Consider the following 21798-nt stretch of genomic DNA (forward strand, 5'->3'; position numbering starts at 1 on the left):
CTGAAAATGCGTCACTATTTGGTCTTCACATGTTGGTAACTTTCTGTGGGCTAATTGACTAAACATGGCATCAGTTATGTGACCGACAGCATGCAACATAGGACATGTGCTGGGGCAACATACATAACACGTCTATGGGCTAGCTGACTATACCTGGTGTCAGCTATGTGACTGCTAGTATTCAATTATACAACATAGGACATGTGCTGGGGCAACATACACAACACGTCTATGGACTAGCTGACTATACCTGGTGTCAGCTATGTGACTGCTAGTATTCAATTATACAACATAGGACATGTGCTGGGGCAACATACACAACACGTCTATGGACTAGCTGACTATACCTGGTGTCAGCTATGTGACTGCTAGTATTCAATTATACAACATAGGACATGTGCTGGGGCAACATACACAACACGTCTATGGACTAGCTGACTATACCTGGTGTCAGCTATGTGACTGCTAGTATTCAATTATACAACATAGGACATGTGCTGGGGCAACATACACAACACGTCTATGGGCTAAGTGACTAATGATGGAATAATGATTATTATTTGGTGGGTTTTTGTGTCTTTTTGCATTTGCATTTATCACAAGAATGTGTGTCTCTAGGAGATGATGTCAGTAAAGTTTAGTTGGAAAAAAAAAAACATGCACACACTAAGGAGGTGGGGAGAAGACAGAAGACAGTGTCCTGTATACAGACGGACAGACATGATGCTGCTGAATGTAGGTAGGAATACTTTAGTCACTTTTCTGGATGGTGTCCCGAATAATCTACGGCTAAACATGGCGTCAATCATGTGACCTGGCGCATGTCTTCTGTCCTATAAGCTTGTTCACAGGGTTCACATGATGTGTGTGAGGGTCACATGACTGACGCCATGTCTAGGACTAATCAATGGACCATACCATTCTACAGGGAAGACAGGGGGTCTGCTGCTCTGGTATATGATAAGAACTTAAAATACATGTAAATTCCAAAGTTGTATAAAAATATAAATAAAACAGAATAATGATGCTCTCATATTGCAGTATAACTAGCCAAATGTAATATTCTGGAATGACAGGAGACAACCCCTATGTGGCAGCTTTATTGGTTAATTATATGGGCTTATACTGTACCTCTGATACCTAAAGAGGACCTGTCACCTGTCCTGATGTGACTCTTTGAGCTATTGCTTGCATTCCCCATGTAATCACAATTCTGAGACATCAATTGTATGTTTTGCCATTCCTCTATTATTCTTACTAGAAGTTTATGACTGACCTGAAAGTCCATCTCAGTGTTACCAGTTGTGTCCCTGCTCAGACTGATTCTGATAGCACTGGTTGGATAGTGTCAGACTGTGCAGGGACACCCCCCCCCCCCCCCCCCCCCCCCCAACTGGTAACAGCCAAGTGTACCTTTATTCAACAACATCTAGTAGAAATAACTGAGGAATGGGACATCATAGAGTCAGAAGAACAGATGCTCCAGAATTGTTATTAAAAAGCAAGCTCACCAAACACTGCAAATGCCAATAGAAAACATTATGGCATAATACAAACAATGCATTAATGCAAAAAAAAAGAAAAAGATACTAAACAATAATACCGACTCTCGAATATACTGAAGCTGGCGCCGTCCCAGATCTGTCTTCTTAAGGCCAGGACGGTGTCAGAGAAATCCTTCTGCAGTGGAACAGAGACTCCAGGCCCAGGGGAGACGCCATCATGCTGGGATGGTTGGAGGGGTAGGTCTCGTTCTCTTGCCTTCTGTACAAGATTACAGGACAGTTGTCGGTGAAACTTCATAGCGCTGACGCTAGAGATCAGGCGGCGCTGGAAGGAGTTTGTCCACTTACAGACGCATGAACTGTGCTGAGTTTTCCCGTCATCAAGCTTTGCATCTCGAGAAGTCTCTGTTTCTCAACGGCAAGCTGTAAGGAAGCATAAGATGTCAGCCCCTGACACGATACTCAAAAACATCGTATCACCATATTATACCGTATATACGGCATGTAAGAGGGGTGGAAATCAGCCTTGAAGCTGTTACACAAAAAAACATATCCTTTATAGTAAGTGTTGCAATGGCAGTACCACCTAGCAGAACTGTTATGTTTATGCAAGCTATTATATCTCCCAACACCTAAAGAAGCACTCCGACACATTTTTATTCTCTGACCTGTTAGAAAGGTACATGATGTAAACTCTAGTGAATGTAATCTTCTTACCAGTGACTGTATTTGGGAGTTATAACCTCCCTTCTGAACCTCAGCTGTGTCATGTGACCAGCACTGATCTCCAAATAACACAGAATGCCAGTTTCTCTATTTATTCCAATGGGAGCCTGAATGTCCGTCTCATAGGAATGAATAGAGAAGTCACTGACTTCCTATGCTGTGTGTCAGTTGGAGATCAGAGTGCTGGTCACATGACACAGCTGAGGATCTGAAGGGAGGTTATAACTCCCAAATACAGTCACTGGTAGGAAGATTACATTCACTGCAGTTGACATCGTGTACCTTTCTAACAGGTCAGAGCATAAACCTTTTTGCAGGAGTGCTACTTTAAATGTTGCATGTAACTTACCCCATGATGATATACCACGTTCTTATCATGGGTGTAACTATAGCCATAGCACTTGCTATGGGGCCCAGAACTTGGGGGGGCCCAGTCAGGTGCAAAAATATTGTACCTTTTAGTTGGGAATAACATTATGGTGGCATTTTGCTATAATGTGGGTTTTCTAATATAGGGTGCTATTATACATACCTTATGCTGCTGTTTTAATTTTCTTACACTATGTAGTGGGGTCCCCATCTTATTTTGCAATGGGGCCCCATGAATTACAGTTACACCCCTGGTTGGGATGATATGTGATTTACCATGTCCTAGGGTTGCCATCCTTTCCAACAACAAAAATACTGGCCAAGTAATTTTTTTCCCTGTCATTTTTTTAATATAAAATGCAGTAAAAAATTATGCAGAGGCCTCACATGACTGATATCTATAGGTAATAATCATTTAATGAATAATAAGCTTTTTCTATGTACAAACCGGATTCCAAAAAAGTTGGGACACTATACAAATCGTGAATAAAAACTGAATGCAATGATGTGGAGGTGCCAACTTCTAATATTTTATTCAGAATAGAACATAAATCACGGAACAAAAGTTTAAACTGAGAAAATGTACCATTTTAAGGGAAAAATATGTTGAATCAGAATTTCATGGTGTCAACAAATCCCAAAAAAGTTGGGACAAGGCCATTTTCACCACTGTGTGGCATCTCCCCTTCTTCTTACAACACTCAACAGACATCTGGGGACCGAGGAGACCAGTTTCTCAAGTTTAGAAATAGGAATGCTCTCCCATTCTTGTCTAATACAGGCCTCTAACTGTTCATTCGTCTTGGGCCTTCTTTGTTGCACCTTCCTCTTTATGATGCGCCAAATGTTCTCTATAGGTGAAAGATCTGGACTGCAGACTGGCCATTTCAGTGCCCGGATCCTTCTCCTACGCAGCCATGATGTTGTGATTGATGCAGAATGTGGTCTGGCATTATCTTGTTGAAAAATGCAGGGTCTTCCCTGAAAGAGATGACGTCTGGATGGGAGCATATGTTGTTCTAGAACCTGAATATATTTTTCTGCATTGATGGTGCCTTTCCAGACATGCAAGCTGCCCATGCCACACGGACTCATGCAACCCCATACCATCAGAGATGCAGGCTTCTGAACTGAGCATTGATAACAACTTGGGTTGTCCTTGTCCTCTTTGGTCCGGATGACATGGCGTCCCAGATTTCCAAAAAGAACTTTGAATCGTGACTCGTCTGACCACAGAACAGTCTTCCATTTTGCCACACTCCATTTTAAATGATCCCTGGCCCAGTGAAAACGCCTGAGCTTGTGGATCTTGCTTAGAAATGGCTTCTTCTTTGCACTGTAGAGTTTCAGCTGGCAGCGGCGGATGGCACGGTGGATTGTGTTCACTGACAATGGTTTCTGGAAGTATTCCTGAGCCCATTCTGTGATTTCCTTTACAGTAGCATTCCTGTTTGTGGTGCAGTGTCGTTTAAGGGCCCGGAGATCACGGGCATCCAGTATGGTTTTACGGCCTTGACCCTTACGCACAGAGATTGTTCCAGATTCTCTGAATCTTCGGGTGATGTTATGCACAGTTGATGATGATAGATGCAAAGTCTTTGCAATTTTTCGCTGGGTAACACCTTTCTGATATTGCTCCACTATCTTTCTGCGCAACATTGTGGGAATTGGTGATCCTCTACCCATCTTGGCTTCTGAGAGACACTGCCACTCTGAGAAGCTCTTTTTATACCCAATTATGTTGCCAATTGACCTAATTAGTGTTAATTGGTCTTCCAGCTCTTCGTTATGCTCAAATCTACTTTTTCCAGCCTCTTATTGCTACTTGTTCCAACTTTTTGGGGTTTGTTGACACCGTGAAAATTGGAATCAACGTATTTTTCCTTTAAAATGATACATTTACTCGGATTAAACGTTTGATCTGTCATCTACGTTCTATTACAAATAAAATATTGACATTTGCCATCTCCACATCATTGCATTCAGTTTTTATTCTCAATTTGTTTAGTGTCCCAACTTTTTTGGAATCCGGTTTGTAGTTCCAACTCCCATCATCTTCAGCAATGAAGATGAACATCATGAAGAGGTATCAGGTATCGTATTTTTCATTGTATAAGACACTTTTTTCCCCCAAAAAGGGAAAGAATGGCAGTGCGTCTTATAAAGCCAATACTACTGAGCGTTTCCATTATGGAAGTGTTCACTAGTATAAAGTAGGTGCAGGGAGTGCTTCCAGTACTCACCCTTCCTGATCTTCTTCCATGGGGCTGAGCTGCACTGTCCTGGCCTCGTACAGCATCAAGCTGCCTGGAGAAGACAAGGGGGCACGACTGCTGCAGAGACCTCTGGACTTGGAGAGGAGTGGCAGAGCAGGAGAGGTAAGTGAATGTATTTATTTTATCTCTGATCTGAGGTCTGGTGGGGGTCTGGCATGGAAGTCTGACCTGAGATATGATGGGGGTCTGAAATGGAAGTCTGATCTTAGATCTGATGGGGGGTCTGATGTGAGGTCTGATGGGGGTCTGACATGGAGGTTTGATGGGGGTGTAATCTGATGTCCTAATATGGGGTTCTGATCTCATGTCCTGATATGGGTGTCTGATCTGAGGGTTTGATATGGGGGTCTGATCTTAGGATTTAATATGAGGTCTGATGAAAAAAAAAAATTCCTTCTTTTCCTCCTCTAAAATCTGGGGTGCTTCTTATCATCGGGTGCATCTTATAAAGCAAAAAAATCAAGTAATTGTTGCTATCTGTACACATGAAATATAGAAAACATTGGATCTCACCCGCTCCTGTAGACTGTGAATCACCTCCGCCTGGAGAAGGCATTGCACTGTGCTTGTGTTGTCCAAGTGATGGTCACTGTACAGATGTCTGAGAAGATGTTAGCAGAGAATGTAAAGGGGTCTACAAAGCCCACATTAAATTGCAGGTCCCACTGGCTAATAATGCTATTAATATGATTGTTTTAAAATGAGCTTGTTATTTGTACACTATATAGAAGCATTATTTGTTTGCACTATGTGATGGCTATATTGATGTGTACTTTATATTGGCATTAATTATGCAAACAGCATGGCGGTATCCTCTACATACACGGTATGTTGACTTTTAATGAAGGCAATGACTTCCCCACACCTGTGTGTGATGATTTAGATAATTTAAGATAATAATAAAGATAGTTTAAGACGATGTAAATAGATGTACATAGTAAATTTGTCCTGGTGCCTATGGCAGTCTCTTTACATAGGTTTCGAATTTCAGTACCTAAGAAAATGCCAGTGATCTGTGAAGGTCTTCTCACACCGTGGAAACTTGCAGGCACCACCATAGTGAATGGAATAGAGGAGTTCAGTGCTTTAAGGCAAAATACAAATAGTTGACTTTCTAACTTATCTGCTTGTTAACATGGTACAGAATTTCAAGCACATCTAGTTCTTCACCAGTATCCTACAGATCCATGCATGAGATTTTAATCTGTGGCAAAATACAGTACCGGAGAGTGAAAAAACAATACCTGGAAACCTTCATGCGATTGAGCTAAGATTCAAGTATAAATTGCTGGTGGAGCCTGGTCAATGATCACACAACCAAGGTGGTGCCCCCTTTATTTTGGGTTTAGGGTGCCTGGGAGATCCTTCACTCCATCCAGTCCTAGATGTTCTCCATGGTGGAGAGATCTGGTGATGGAGCTGGCCGGGGCAGCTGCTGGAGATCCTGGAGAGTAAGTTGTTTAGCTGGGGCAGTGCGTGGACAGACGTTATCTTGTTGGAAAGCCATGTCTCTTAACATAAAAAAAAATAAAAAAGGCAGTAGGACTGGTTCCACAATGTCCTGGACATACCAAAGGCTGGTCCGTGTTCCCTCTATGAATACAAATAGGAACGACCATGGTGGCTAATGGCTCCCCACACCATGACAACTGGTGTTAGTCCTGTGTATCTCCGAACTATGCATAATGGCAGTAGGACCAGTTCCATGATGTCCTTGGCATACTGAAGGTTGGTCAATGTTCCCTCCGCTAATACAGATGGGAATGACCATGGTAGCTAATGGAGCCCCACACCATAACTCCTGGTGTTGGTCCTGTATGTCTCCGCATTATGCATGAGGGCAGTAGGTGCTCTCCAAGTCTGATGTGGTCATCAATAGTACCAGGGCAGAACCTGTTTTCATCACATAACGCTATTGTTCGCCATTGATGGCCTCATCAGAATCTCATCTCAATCGCATTAAACTTTCCAGTAGTGTCAATAAATCTCCATGTCCTTATAAGTGTTCCAGCTCTCTTAGGATATGCTCACTCAATTTGCAAATCCGACATGTATTTACTTCAGGACTTGGGGCAGAAATCTGAGCCTGACATTCAGATTCCACGGCTATGCAATTTGATGTGCAATGGATTGGTTTGATGATTACCCCCATTCAATGGGGCTAATCCGTCAGGGGCTAGTTTGGTGTCTTTCCCATGTGGAATCTGCAGGAACAAGTAACAAGAACATTTTGTGGAAACCCCACTAACATTCATGGGACGTGGAATGATTGCGGATGTCAATATGGATTTCAATGTGAACAGAAGTCCTTAGAAACCTTTAGGGTCCATTCAGACATCCGTAGTGTTTTGCAGTCCACAAAACACGGACACCGCACATCGCCAGCACTATATAGAGAATTCCTATTCTTGTCCGCAGCTGTGGACAAGAATAGGACATGCTCTATTTTTTGGCGGAGCCGCGCACCGGAAGTTCGGGGACGCGGAACTGAAGTGCGGATGCATCTTTTCCGGCCCTATTGAAAATGAATAGGTCCACACCCGTTCCACATAATTGTGGAACGGATCCGGACCATTCATACAGACGTCTGAATGGACCCTTAGTCTGTGCACTTTTTATATTTCACCTGATAGAGCAGCAGTTTTTGCTCCAAAGTCATTCTTATTTCTGGAACTGGGGGCAGGACTCAATAGTTAGCCATTTTGGATGCTATGGAGACAGGGGTGCACCGCTGATGAGGCGAGGTGAGGCGATTGCCTCAGGCAGCACTAGGTAGGGGCAAAAGGGGGGCAGCGGAAGGGCCATGAGCAATGAGCACTACATATTCAACGGCATCTCTGTACTCAGGACAGCAATACAGTTGAATGCTGTGACGGGGCACGGGAGCGGTGTCTCCCTGGCCCACCATTTCCTCTAATAGGCTTTAGTCCTAGTTCCTGTAGCCTATCAGAGGCTGGTATCATCATCATCATCGCGCTTCCTGAGCCGGGCTGCATAGAGCTCAGGGTACAGACTAGAAGAGGTCTGTGTCTTGCACTGCATCACTGACAGCAGGATGGTTTTCCATTTTTTTCAGTACAAGTAATGGTGATGAATTAAAGAGTAAATGCTGTTTCTTATTTTTTCATCAATGAATAGTATAAGCAAACACAAGAAAAATTGTAATATATCTTATCAGAGGAAGATGCTTCCTTCTCCACTTATCAGGCTCCTTTCCTGCTTCCCCTCCTCTTCTCTAAATGTCTATTCACTGCTTGAAGACCATTGAAGAAAGCACTATGGGGACATTGTGGCTGTAAAAAGGAGCATTTTTCAATTGGCACACATTATAAGGGGGATTTTTTGTACTGGCACATAAGGGGGCTTTTTTTGTACTTAGCATACATTGTAAGGGAGCACATTCTAAGGTGGCCAATATGGGGACATTTGTTCTACATGGGGCACTGAAAGTTTTTTTTTTATTTATACTGGCACGCGTCATAAGGGAGCATTTTTTGTACTGGCACACATTTCAAGGGGGGGTTATTTTACTGGCAAACTTTATAAGGGTTCATTGTTTGTACAGGCACACATTATAGGGGATTATTACTAATGGGGGCATTATTAATTCTTGGGGCAAAATGAGGGACATTACTACTATTTGGTGCACTGTTGCCACTCTGGCAGAGAATTATTACTATTGGTGGGTCTTTTGGCAGGTACCATGGCACAGTATCAGCTTAGCACAATCATTTTTGGAGGACACTGTTTACGGCACTATAAGTTTGAGGAACATTATTTTCTGTGCACAGTTATTTTTTAGGGCACTGTGTGCCAATAATTATTGAAGGGGAACTATCTGTGTGGTAATAGTATTTTCAGGGGGATTATCTGCAGTATAATATTGGGAAACACGATGGGCACAATATTAGAGGTGTCAGGATGGGGTGTTCAGAAGGTGGGGAGGAGGATGGAAAAGTAGTTGTCAAACTCTGCAGACACAAGGCTGAAAGAAATAATCATGGTGGTCTGGTCTGAATGGAGAAGATAAAGAAAAAGAACATCTACATCAGAGGGTACGTCACTGGATGTAAGAGGTATGTGGCGCTGTGTTACTTCCCTGTATGTTTTGTAGCTCTGTATGTAATGTTTTCCAAGTATGTCTTTAACAGTAGGGCTAGGGTTAGGTTAGGAAATTGACATGGGGGGAGGGCGCTGTTTCAGGCTAGGTGCACCCCTGTATAGAGAATTGTCTTTGGTTGCTCATCTGCTGGCCTGCAGTGAGGTATAGATTGACCCATGGTTCCCAGGAGTGTCTGGCTTTCAAAATCAGTCAATTTTTGCCTCCCAAGTACACAAGTGGGAGGCACTCCTACTACCTTATGGTAGGACAGTCTATTAGAGTACAACCCCAACATAACCTCAGAGCTCTAAATGAAAATGGCTGATTTTGACTATTTCAGACAACAAGGAGATGATATGAGAATGATCACTCGTGATGGACACACCGTTGTCTACTGAACAGGAAATCGTCAGGTTGGAATTTTTTGGGCCTTGTCGAAAAGGTTGATGATCAGATCATTTGCAGAAAAGATCCAATAGATCACAGATTGCCCATAATCCACCTGATACTTATGTGTACGGCCAGCTTTAGGGTTGCTATTAAATTCATGTATGTGAGACAGAAAACTGCTAGAACATATCATAGTTCAAGCCATAAGAGGAAAATACACACTTTTCTTTTATACAACTACTGACCTGTCCTTGTTCGGACCATCATTGAAGGATTTCTTTTGGACATAGGCGGACGCTCTACTTTTCTTGTTAACTGAATCTTCTTCGCCTTTTCCAAAACCTGATTCATGTTGGACCCAGCCCAGACTGGCAAGATTGAATCCTGTGACAGCATAATCACATTGAGTACATGTTGTCAGGGTTAGACTTGGTGAAAGTCAAGGGAGGATCAAAGAATTCACATATTTAAGGTGTGTACCTCTTCATATTTTAGTTCATCTGCCATTCCATTCGTACTTACCTGAGGGCTTATCATGTTCTGTCTTAATGAAACCCCCGCCATTCGGGTATAATCCGCTTTACACATAAATCATTCTTCAAGTTCATTAAAGGGGAACTAACCCAGACCTCATCTACAGAAGAGTGAACATCCCACCCATTCCTATAATTCAGTGGTCTCCAACCCATGGCTTTCTAAATGTTGCAAAACTACAACTCCCAGCAGGCATTGACAATCATGTGTGCTTCTATAGGTACCATGAGATTTTCCCCCAAAGAACCCCACGTGGACTGAAAAGGACAACTGATTTTGATGCTCCGAGACCTTTATGGAACTACACAAGAGCAAGGAACTCACCTGGTACCCAAACCGAACACCCTACGGAAAGTTGATGTAAACAATATGGTGCCATGTGGAACTTGGAATGTGAATTTGTACCGATTTAATCTTATCTCAGTGTGCACCGGTGATGACCTATTACTTCTCATTTTGTTAAATTGGCCATAACATTGTAAGCAATCGGAGATGTTCTTCCTGCGTGTCTACCTGGCAGCTTCTTGTTTTCAGGTTTCACTGTCCCTTGTAAGGTGGAAAATTATATGTAAGAGTGGGAAGGTGTCAACCCATGTAGATTGCCCAAGATTGTGGCCAACATAGGAGAGAGTTTAGCCACAGACGCCATGGTGGTGGAGACTCAAAAGCGGCCATACCATGTGGGAGCACAAGAACTTAAGGATGCATATGCATATAAGATGTAGCTCTCTAGGAGTCCAGGGAGTGCTTATAGGCTTGTCTTGTCACCGCCAGTGCAGTTTAGTGTGCCGAGTAGCCAGTGGCTGTGAGGAGGGCTTGTTTCGTCCCACCAGGTAATTTCCCTGTAGTGTCTGTGGCCAGTCCACCCCTTGATACTGGAGAAGCAAAGTTGAGCTCCACTTACAGCATCTCATCTCTACTGCTTCTGTTATTCTGCTATTGCCCGCAGATCCTAACCCGGCTAACCCCTGACTTTATGAGTTGTACATCCCCTCACATCATAGTTCCAGCCATGCCACATTTACCTGGAGGCACGGGGAGCACCTGTTTGTCTTTGTTCATTACGTGAAAATATCTTGAAGGCTGCGAGGTTGGTAATGATGATGATGGTGATGGCAATGATGATGACGGTAATGAAGGTGAAGTAGATGATGTCAGATGTAGGGCTGGAGATTGAGAATAGGAGTCTCTGGTGATCTGTGAGAAAAATTACAGTAAGTCAGTAGTTCTACCCTCCAAAAACCTGTGCTTTTAAGTTTTTATGACTTTTATAGGTTTAGTAAAATCAGGTCTTGATTAAAGCAACAATAGGATGAAAAATAGTATGCTGATCTTGTAAAGATACCACTTTCAGTGGTACAAAGGTGTGTGTGAGGGGGCGGGTGGTGTTTTTTTTTTTTTCAGAAACAGCGACACTCTTGCTCATGGGCTATGTCTGGTTGTGTGCACCCCATTCACACCAAGCATCCAAGGAGAAGTCTGGTTTCTGGCAACATGTGTAACATACAAACACAAAAACATGTGTATCATACCTGTCCACTAAATAGTCCGTCATCATACTTTACACAGGGAACTCTAGTTAGTAGAGTCCGAGGGCTTAAAGGGGTTGTCTAGGTTTTTGATATCAATGGTATCAATGGCCTATCCTCAGATTGGTGGTGGTCCAACACCCTGTACCCTGCCGATCAGCTGTTCAGAAGTAGCTCTGGTGGCAGAACTACACAGTTCCATCCATTGTGTATAGGATGGAGCGCTTTACTGCAGCACTGTTCCCATTCACTTCAGGGGAACAATGCTGCAGTTAACAGCTCTGTCATTGCACAATGGATGGAGCTGTGTTTTTCAGGCGCGGACTTCCAGTGCAGTACTGAAAAGGTAACAGGGAGTGCATGGTTTTGGATCCAGCCGATCTGATATTGGTGGCCTATCCTGGCATTAATATCAAAATCCTGGAATACCCCTTTAAACCGGTTTTCACTAGATTCCCACCACGAAGCAGGATGGACTTAACTGCTGTTAAGTCCAAGGATATGTCTGCAAAGTAATCACCGACTTAGGGATTAGCTGAAGGGTGTACGGAAGGTAAAAGGACATATGCAGGAGTCAGAGACAAGAGGTACAAAAGGACAAATCCAATAAACAGTCCAGGGGTCGGGTGCCAGGAATCAGTCAGTGGAGTGTATATCCAGAAGAAGTGGTCATTAGCAAAGCCAAGGTAAAAATCACAGGAAATTCCCAGTTTACACTAGGACAACACAGGAACCATGTTGAAAGCTCAATAACTGGCAAGGAAATCCTGGGAAACCAAGTTATATAGCCCGGCCTACAATCCCTAATTAGCAACTACTGCAAAGCACAGATTCGAGAACAAAAGGAAAATTAAAGGGTTATTCCAATCTCAGTTGAACGTGGCTTAGCTAATCCTCAGGGCAGAGTAACTGAAGCAGGCGAGCAAGCTGTGGTATGCTGTTCCTGTGAATCCCACAGAAGTGAATGGAAGCCACAAAACCCGGGAAGCACAGTCCACTAGGCTGTTTCTGGAACTCCGCCCACCCCCGATCATGGCATATGAAGGTTACTCTAATCTCAGCCATGTTTGACTGAGCTATATAACCTATTGACTCTTAGGGCCCATTCACACGACCATATTTTCGGTCCACATCTGCAGACCCATTCTTTTCAATGGGGCCAGAAAAGACATGGACAGCACAAAGTGTGTTGTCCGCTTCCCTATGTCCACCCCACAAAAAAAGATAGAGCTCCAATTGCATGGTTGTTGGAATTCTGAGAAAATACCAAAAATGTCTGATAATGTACCCATACACGTTAGTCTGAAGTTCACCAAAACAGACAATTTCTGATAATATGGATAACAAAATTTAACAAGGAACGATAGTTGGAAACAACCGATGACAGACCACCCTTGTCTGAAAAGAAGTTGACCAAGTCTGATATTTTTGTCGGATGCAAGATCTTACAAGATCTTTCACCCATTGCCCTGTTTCATTGAACCTATATGGCCAGTCTGAACAACTGTAATGACCAATATGGAGTAAAATGTGCATGGCTGTGTCTGCAAAACGACTATTCACCAGATGATTGCCTATGACCACCAGTAGAAGAAGGTTCTTCACCTATCTCTAGAATGGACCTCATTCTAGCTGGTTCTGGTGGCCAGAAGTGGTGAGGACTATGGAAACCTCCGGCCGTCTTGTCTCTTCTACATTATTCCTGTCTTGATTATGTTTATTCAATGTTTGTCCACGCTTCAGATGTTTCTGGGTATATATAGACTCTGTTTGTGGTCACCAAACGGCCATTATCAGGAACCTTCCTGTGTTTGTTGGTCGTGATTCAGCGACGGTGTTACAGCCAAGACTTTGAAGTTATAGACACGGCAATCATTTCTTTCCAGGAATAAGACGAGCAAATCATGACACAATCCTATAATTGTTATAATAATGATCAGGGGAGAATACCACCCACTTCTCTGTTTGTCTTGAACGTTTCCTTTTAAGTTGGGAACGGGTTTTATTATTTTATGTTTATTTGATGTTTTAATTGCTGTTGATCTTTAAAGGTGTACTACACCCATGAAACCTGGATTATCCTATTGGAACTTTCCTTTTTCAGCCTTTAAAATACTGAACTGCTGATAAGAATAAACTGAACCCCAGATATTAGAGTGCCAGTCTAAACTCTAAACCTATGATAAGACTAAACATATCCATATGGTAAAATCTACAGTAGATATTCTGCAGAAACGATTCAGATTTCATCTTCTGAAACCAGCATGGCCTCTTAGTGGTGAGAGGCCGCTGAGTAACAGGAGAGGAGGTGCAAAATGTCAGGAATGACTATGGGTGTCTAATCTTCAAACTATGGAACATACTAAGATGGTGAGGTGTCCCATCAAATTGGGAACCTCATCATGATGTACGCCCCTGTTAAGTGCAAAAATCTCCCATTAAAGATGCCCTACTGCCCATACATCTTCAATAGTCATCAACTATCTCTCTCATCGTCTTCATACAGGAGAGAACTGGCCATAGACCCTACATCCAAGCTCTCCTCTCGGACCCCAGGTACATAAAGCCTGCTGAATTCTGCTGTATTGCCATCCTCAGGACGATGATACAGTTAAATACTGCATCAGGGTGGCGGTATTTTGTGCTGCCCTGTGGTATTTGGTTCTGCTGGGGCAGTAATTTGTGCTGGTCTATGGTATTTGGTTCTGCTGGGGGGGGGGGGGTATTTTGTGCTGCACTGTAGTATTTGGTTCTGCGGGGACAGTATTTTGTGCTGCACTGTGGTATTTGCTTCTGCTGGGGTGGTATTTTGTGCTGCACTGTGGTATTTGGTTCTGCTGGGGCGGTATTTTGTGCTGCACTGTGGTATTTGGTTCTGCTGGGGCGGTATTTTGTGCTGCACTGTGGTATTTGGTTCTGCTGGGGCGGTATTTTGTGCTGGTCTATGGTATTTGGTTCTGCTGGGGCGGTATTTTGTGCTGGTCTATGGTATTTGGTTCTGCTGGGGCGGTATTTTGTGCTGGTCTATGGTATTTGGTTCTGCTGGGGCGGTATTTTGTGCTGCACTGTGGTATTTGGTTCTGCTGGGGCGGTATTTTGTGCTGGTCTATGGTATTTGGTTCTGCTGGGGCGGTATTTTGTGCTGCACTGTGGTATTTGGTTCTGCTGGGGCAGTATATTGTGCTGGTCTATGGTATTTGGTTCTGCTGGGGCGGTATTTTGTGCTGGTCTATGGTATTTGGTTCTGCTGGGGCGGTATTTTGTGCTGCACTGTGGTATTTGGTTCTGCTGGGGCGGTATTTTGTGCTGCACTGTGGTATTTGGTTCTGCTGGGGCAGTATTTTGTGCTGGTCTATGGTATTTGGTTCTGCTGGGGCGGTATTTTGTGCTGGTCTATGGTATTTGGTTCTGCTGGGGCGGTATTTTGTGCTGCACTGTGGTATTTGGTTCTGCTGGGGCAGTATTTTGTGCTGGTCTATGGTATTTGGTTCTGCTGGGGCGGTATTTTGTGCTGGTCTATGGTATTTGGTTCTGCTGGGGCGGTATTTTGTGCTGCACTGTGGTATTTGGTTCTGCTGGGGCTGCCCTTTAAATCATACATGTGATTATTCTCCTATGCCAGGCAAAAAAAATGAGAGTGAACGAGAAGCTTCTCCAGCTCTGGCACACGTGGACGCAGGCCTTGTGGCTTTCTAGCTTCCTTTCTGGCACTTACCGGATGGATGACCACGGCTTGCTTGTTTTCATGTAGCAGAGTCCGCAGGTATGATGAGGAGCCGAGAGCGGCCGGAGGGCTCACCATGAAATAAGGGCTCTGCTGCCAACAGAAGACATTTATATTAGTGCTGAGGGTTATTCGCCTTTAGGGCTCATGCACACAAATGTATTTTCTTTACGTGTCCGTTCCGTTTTTTAAAATGTGGACCATCTGTGGAACTATTCATTTCAATGGGTCCGCAAAAAAAGACGGAGGTTACTCCGTGTGCATTCCGTTTCTGTATGTCCACTCCACAAAAAAGTAGAACATGTCCTATTATTGTCCGCATTACGGACACGGATAGTACTGTTCTATTAGGGGCCGGCTGTTCTGTTCCGCAAAATACAGAATGCACACGGATGTCATCCGTATTTTTGCGGATCAGTTTTTTGCGGACCGCAAAATACATACGGTCGTGTGCACGTGCCCTTAGGGCTCATGCACACGACCGTATGTATTTTGCAGTCTGCAAAACACGGATCCGCATAAAATACGGACAGCGCGTATTGCATTCGTGTTTTTTGTGGATCCATTGTAACAATGTCTGTCCTTGTCGGCAAAACGGACTGCAATAGGACATGTTCTATTTATTTGTGGAACGACTTGCGGACATATACGGATACAGAATGCACACGGAGTCATTTCCGTTTTTTGTTTTTGCGGACCCACTGAATACGGGCCGTAAAAAAAAAAACGGAACGGAGACGGAAACAAAATACGTTTGTGTGCATGAGCTCTTAATCACAGGCTTTGTTATTAACAAGTCGTTACCTGATGTAGCTGTGAGGCGGCGTTCCTGCGATTCCATTGGCCGATCGGCCCCTTTCCTTTTCCATCAGGCTGAAGGTCACTCTCTAGAGATGAAGTCTGCACAGTCTTGTCTTGGGAGCTAGGCATCGGGGCCTTTAATTAGCTGCTAATAAAGGGTTAATGCAACAACCAGTTACTGATATGATATGCATATGGCATAATAAATTAGTGTCGGGTGCTGAGTGCCAGGGAAGTGGCTCTGGAGGTTTTATACCCGGGGGGGGACATTGCCTTGATTGATCTTGCCAGACTCCCACCTAAGGCTACTTTCACACTTGCGGTAGCAGGGTCCGCTAGCCCACCATGCCGCCGGAAGTCCGCTCCGGCCCCATTCACTATAATGCAGAGAGGCGGACGGACAAAAACGACAGCCTTCCGGACCCTGCTACCGCAAGTGTGAATAGTAGCCCTAGTATGCCTGTTGTATGATATGGTATACATGGGCGCGGTCACACGGTCAGGTTTTTGGATGCAGTTTTGGAAGCCAAAACCAGGAGTGAATTCAAAAAAGGGAAGTGGTATCTGTCCTTTATACTTTTATGATCCACTCCTGACCCCAATACAGGGTTTGGGCAACCTCCGGCACGCCAGCTGTTGTGAAACTACAACTCCCAGCATGCACACTTGCTCTGCTCATCTAAGAACTCACATAGAGATGAATGGAGCATGCTGGGAGTTGTAGTTTCACAACAGAAGGTTGCTGCTGACCCCTGTCCTAATAGGTGGCTGGCAAAAACACTCGCAGGAAAACCTGATTGGTCAGGTGCAAATTTAACCCGTCAACTGGAAGAATCTGCAGATAAAACGCCTAATGCTTGTAAGGCTCAGTGCACACCATATCTGACCGTTCCGTCTGCGGTATACGTTTCTGACATAAAGGCTGTGCACACGGCATTTGACCCTTCCGTCGGAGGTATACACTTCTGACATACCGGCTGTGTACACTGCGTTTGACTCTTCCATTGGAGGTATACACTTCTGACATACCGGCTATGTACACAGCGTTTGACCCTTCCATCAGAGATATACACTTCTGACATACCGGCTGTGTACACAGCGTTTGACCCTTCCATCAGAGATATACACTTCTGACATACCGGTTGTGCACACAGCGGTTGACCCTTCCGTCGGAGGTATACACTTCTGACATACCGTCTGTGCACAAGGCGGTTGACTCTTTCGTCGGAGGTATACGCTTCTGACATACCGGCTGTGGACACAGTGTTTGACCCTTCCGTCGGTGGTAGACGCTTCTGACATACCGGCTGTGCACAAGGCATTTGACTCTTCCGTCGGAGGTGTACACTTGTGACATACCGGCTGTGCACATAACGTTTGACCCTTCCGTCAGAGGTAGGCGCTTCTGACATACCGGCTGTGCACATAACGTTTGACCCTTCCGTCAGAGGTAGGCGCTTCTGACATAGCGGCTGTGCACACAGTGTTTGACTCTTCCATGAGAGATATACGCTTCTGACATACCGCCTGTGCACAAGGCGGTGGACCCCTCCGTCAGGGGTATACACTTCCGACATACCGGCTGTGCACATAACGTTTGACCCTTCCGTCGGAAGTATACGCTTCTGACATAGAGGCTGTGGACACAGCGGTTGTCTCTTCCGTCGGAGGTATACACTTCTGACATAGCGGCTGTGCACACAGTGTTTGACCCTTCCGTCGGTGGTAGACGCTTCTGACATACCGGCTGTGGACACAACGTTTGACCCTTCCGTTGGCGGTAGACGCTTCTGACATACCGGCTGTGTACACTGCGTTTGACCCTTCCGTCGGTGGTAGGCGCTTCTGACATACCGGCTGTGTACACTGCGTTTGACCCTTCCGTCGGTGGTAGGCGCTTCTGACATACCGGCTGTGTACACTGCGTTTGACCCTTCCGTTGGCGGTAGACGCTTCTGACATACCGGCTGTGTACACTGCGTTTGACCCTTCCGTCGGTGGTAGGCGCTTCTGACATACCGGCTGTGCGCACAGTGTTTGACCCTTCCGTCGGTGGTAGACGCTTCTGACATAGCGGCTGTGTACACTGCGTTTGACCCTTCCGTTGGCGGTAGGCGCTTCTGACATACCGGCTGTGTACACTGCGTTTGACCCTTCCGTTGGCGGTAGACGCTTCTGACATACCGGCTGGGATCTTTCCCGCCATATATATAGAGCTCAGACGCAATGTGCACTATGTCTAACAAAGCATAACAAAACAATTGTGATCGGTCTGCTTTTCTGTTTTCTAGAAAGAGCGCCACTCTTGTCCATGGGTAGTTATTGGTATTGCAGCTCATCTCCATTTAAATGCATGGGGTTGAGCTGCAATACCAGACACAGCTCAATTTACGAACTATCACCCCTATCATGGACGGTGCGTTTTGAAGTTCACTGACACAGGAATGCCTCTCAGTCCATGTGACACACAACTGCAGTGTGGCAGGAGGACCTACCCATCCGCTGTGGACATTGCCACCTGTCTCCAGACAACTGAGCCTTCTACTACAAAGAGATCTAAACATGCCACTTTCCAATGGAAACTCCCCTCCCCCACCACAGAGCGGTTTTCCGTTGTGACGGGTACTCCTGGTTTTTGAGTACGCCGTCTGTTGGTTTCTCTCGTCTGAGATGTTTTTTACAGGAAATGAAGCCAACGTGGGAAGTGTCTGCATCTGCGGCCTCCCCTCCTGCGGCTCTTCATGAATGAGAAGCCCCTTCTCTACATCTCGCGGTAACCTTTACAAGGAGGAGTAGTCGGACGTCACTGCCGACATTGGACGGGACTTTTTTTTAAACATTTTTTATTTTATGTAGATACTTGGAAAATCCAGATTATAACCATATGAAATGACAGAGAATATTCAGTGTTAGGGCTCATGCACACGACCGTATGTATTTTGTGGTCCGCAAAACACGGATCTGCAAAAAAAAAACGGATGAGATCCACGTGACGTCCGTTTTGTTCGGAACCATTGTAACCATGCCTCTCCTTGTCCGCAAAATGGACAAGAATAGGACATGTTCTATTTTTTTTAGGGACAGACGGACACGGAATGCACACAGAGAAATTTCAGTTTTTTCTTAAGCCCCATTGAAGTGAATGGTTCCGCATACGAACCTGTAAAAAAACAGAACGGAAACGGAAAAAAAACTATGTTTGTGTGCATGAGCCCTTAGGCTTCATTCACACTACCGTATTTTTGGTCCGCATTTTTTGCGCGCGCAGACCCATTCATTTCTAAGGGGCCGTTTTGCAGACAAGAATAGGCATTTCTAGAATAGGGCCCTAGGAAAGTGTGGGATTCACACGGCCGGTATCTGTATTTTGCGGATCTGCGGAGTGCAAAATGGCAGATTTGCTGGAGTAAGAATTTGTTTGTTTTTTGCTAAACATTTTTTTTTTTTTTTATGCAATTTATTGCAAAAAAATATTTAAAAAAATATTAGCTGTTAAAAATTTCTTCTTACTTTTATTTTCAGGTAAGATTATTTGCTGGAATAAGATTTTTTATTTTTTTTTGCTAAACATTTTATTAGAAAATAATATAAAAAAATGCAATTTATTACAATAAAAATTATTTGAGAAATATTAGATATTAAAAATGTCTTCTTACTTTTATTTTCGGAAATAACATTATTAGCTGGAGTAAGATTTTTATTTTTTTCTGCTAAACATTTTATTAGAAAATAATATAAAAAAAATGCAATTTATGACAAAATAAATTATTTGAGAAATATTAGATATTAAAAATGTCTTCTTACTTTTATTTTTGGAAAAAACTAATTTTGCTGGAGTAAGTTTTTTTTTTGCTAAGCATTTTATTAGAAAATAATATAAAAAAATGCAATTTATGACAATAAAAATTATTTGAAAAATATTAGATATTAAAAGTGTCTTCTTACTTTTATTTTCTGAAGGTACGATTAGTTGATGGAGTAAGATTATTTTTTTTATTAAAAAATAATATTTAAAAATGTCATTTATTACAATAAAAATAAAAGATAATGTTAAATATGAAAACATTTCTTCTTACTTTTATTTTCTGGAAGCTCCTCTACTTGACTACTGCCCCTTTATTTGTAGGGGGCGTAGCTTTGCGTTGCGGCATCATAACTTTGTGCTGCTGATATATGAAAGCTGTATGGGAATGAACAATCATACATCCTCGTGCCAACATTAATTGCTGGTAACGAACATCTATCATTAGGCTACATGCACACGAACGTTGTTTGTTTCCGTGTCAGTTCCGTTTTTTTTTTGCGGATAGGATGCGGACCCATTCATTTCAATGGGTTCCGCAAAAAATGCGGACAGCGCACTGTGTGCTGTCCGCATCAGTATGTCCTTTCCGTAGCCCCGCAAAAAAAATAGAACATGTCCTATTCTTGTCCGTTTTGGGCATTGTTACAATGGATCCGCATCTGCAATTTGTGAACCGCAAAACACATACGGTCGTGTGCATGTAGCCTTATGCTATTATTGCCAATCGGTACTCATTACCGGGCAGAATATCAGCCCATGTAGAAGGACCCTGACAACGTGTACGCCTAATACGCGGAGACTAGGTAGTCAGCCATAAATGACACTAGGAGATTTGGAGAATGTGCGATGCAGACACTAGATGGCAGCTGTGGACCAGACATTATAATAATAGCCGAGACTTTGCGCTGAATAAACTACAGAACAATACAAAAAGAAGAAGATTTCATGACCACATAGACCCCAGGATGTGACATAGGAGCTGGAAAATATTAAAAAGTTGCTGTTGCCTCCCCTGACACATATGTTTTAGTAACTACTTGCATCAACCATCGAATAACAATTCTGGAACATCTATTCTTATGATTCTATGTTGTGCCATTCCTTTATTATTCCTACTAGAATTTATGAACTAGCAGTTTGCAATGAAGGTCCAGATGGGTGTCACCAGTTAGGGGTGATCCTGCATTCTTGCTACCCCCCCCCCCCCCTAACTGGTAACACCCATCTCAACCTTTATGGCGAACTGCTAGTGTTTAATTCATAACATCTAGCAGGAATAATAAAGGAATGGCACATTGTGGAATCATATGAATAGATGCTCCAGATTTATTACATGGGGGATGCAAGTAGTTGCGAAAACAGACGTGTCAGGAGAGGTGACAGGTCGGCAAAAGGAAAAGAATAGGGCATGTTCTATAATTTACAGAAAGTCCACACAAATGCGAAGAGCACACGGGTGACATCTGTGTTCTGTCTGCACTTTTTGTGTTCCCATAGAAATGAATGGGTCTGCGTGCAATCCCCTAAAAATTGGGGATCAGATACGGACCGAAAATAGGGTTGTGCGAATGCACCCTAAGTAAATCTCCCCCATGTTACAATCAGTAGTCCTATATCTGAGTATTATCATAGCTGGGTGGGGGGGGGGGGGGGGGGGTAGGTGGAATAGTTGGCTGCCTAGTGCACCGATGTGCAATTTATTGACCCCCACCGATCACGAGAATGGGGGCTACGTATCCTGTTCTGGCCCCCGAAATGAACAGAGCGGCCAGTCGCAAATGAGTGAGGCCGCTCTATTCATTTCTATGGGAGTTCAGTCCATCTGGGTGTTACCAGTTGGGGTGTGTCCCTGCACAGCCTGCCACTAGCAGCACTGGTAGTGTCAGACTGTACAGCGGCACCCCCCAGCTAATAACACCCAGGTGGACCTTTATGCATAACCTTCTAGTAGGAATTACTCCTACTAGAACTTTATGGATAAAGGTCCATCTGGGTGTTACCAGTTGGGGTGTGTCCCTGCACAGCCTGCCACTAGCA

At 43.9% G+C, this 21798-nt stretch overlaps 1 protein-coding gene across 5 annotated transcripts in view; it reads right to left on the minus strand.

The window, feature by feature from the left end:
• FOXP3 (forkhead box P3) overlaps positions 1 to 21798 on the minus strand; it is a 43816-nt gene that overhangs the window by 5470 nt on the left and 16548 nt on the right. For 3 of the 5 annotated variants that reach the window (XM_040405909.1, XM_040405911.1, XM_040405912.1), the window contains 8 exons: positions 15960 to 16104; positions 15147 to 15248; positions 10928 to 11099; positions 9614 to 9752; positions 5871 to 5960; positions 5390 to 5477; positions 1854 to 1928; positions 1608 to 1764 (listed from right to left, as the gene is read on the minus strand). In XM_040405909.1, the coding sequence (XP_040261843.1) occupies positions 1608 to 1764; positions 1854 to 1928; positions 5390 to 5477; positions 5871 to 5960; positions 9614 to 9752; positions 10928 to 11099; positions 15147 to 15248; positions 15960 to 16085 (949 nt within the window). In that variant the 5' untranslated portion in view covers positions 16086 to 16104. Of the gene's footprint in view, positions 1 to 1607; positions 1765 to 1853; positions 1929 to 5389; positions 5478 to 5870; positions 5961 to 9613; positions 9753 to 10927; positions 11100 to 15146; positions 15249 to 15959; positions 16105 to 18451; positions 18640 to 21798 lie in introns of those variants that run through there. The other 2 variants (XM_040405910.1, XM_040405914.1) reach the window with 2 other exon arrangements.

Source organism: Bufo bufo, chromosome 8 (assembly GCF_905171765.1).
Source record: "Bufo bufo chromosome 8, aBufBuf1.1, whole genome shotgun sequence".
Classification (NCBI taxonomy): domain Eukaryota; kingdom Metazoa; phylum Chordata; class Amphibia; order Anura; family Bufonidae; genus Bufo; species Bufo bufo.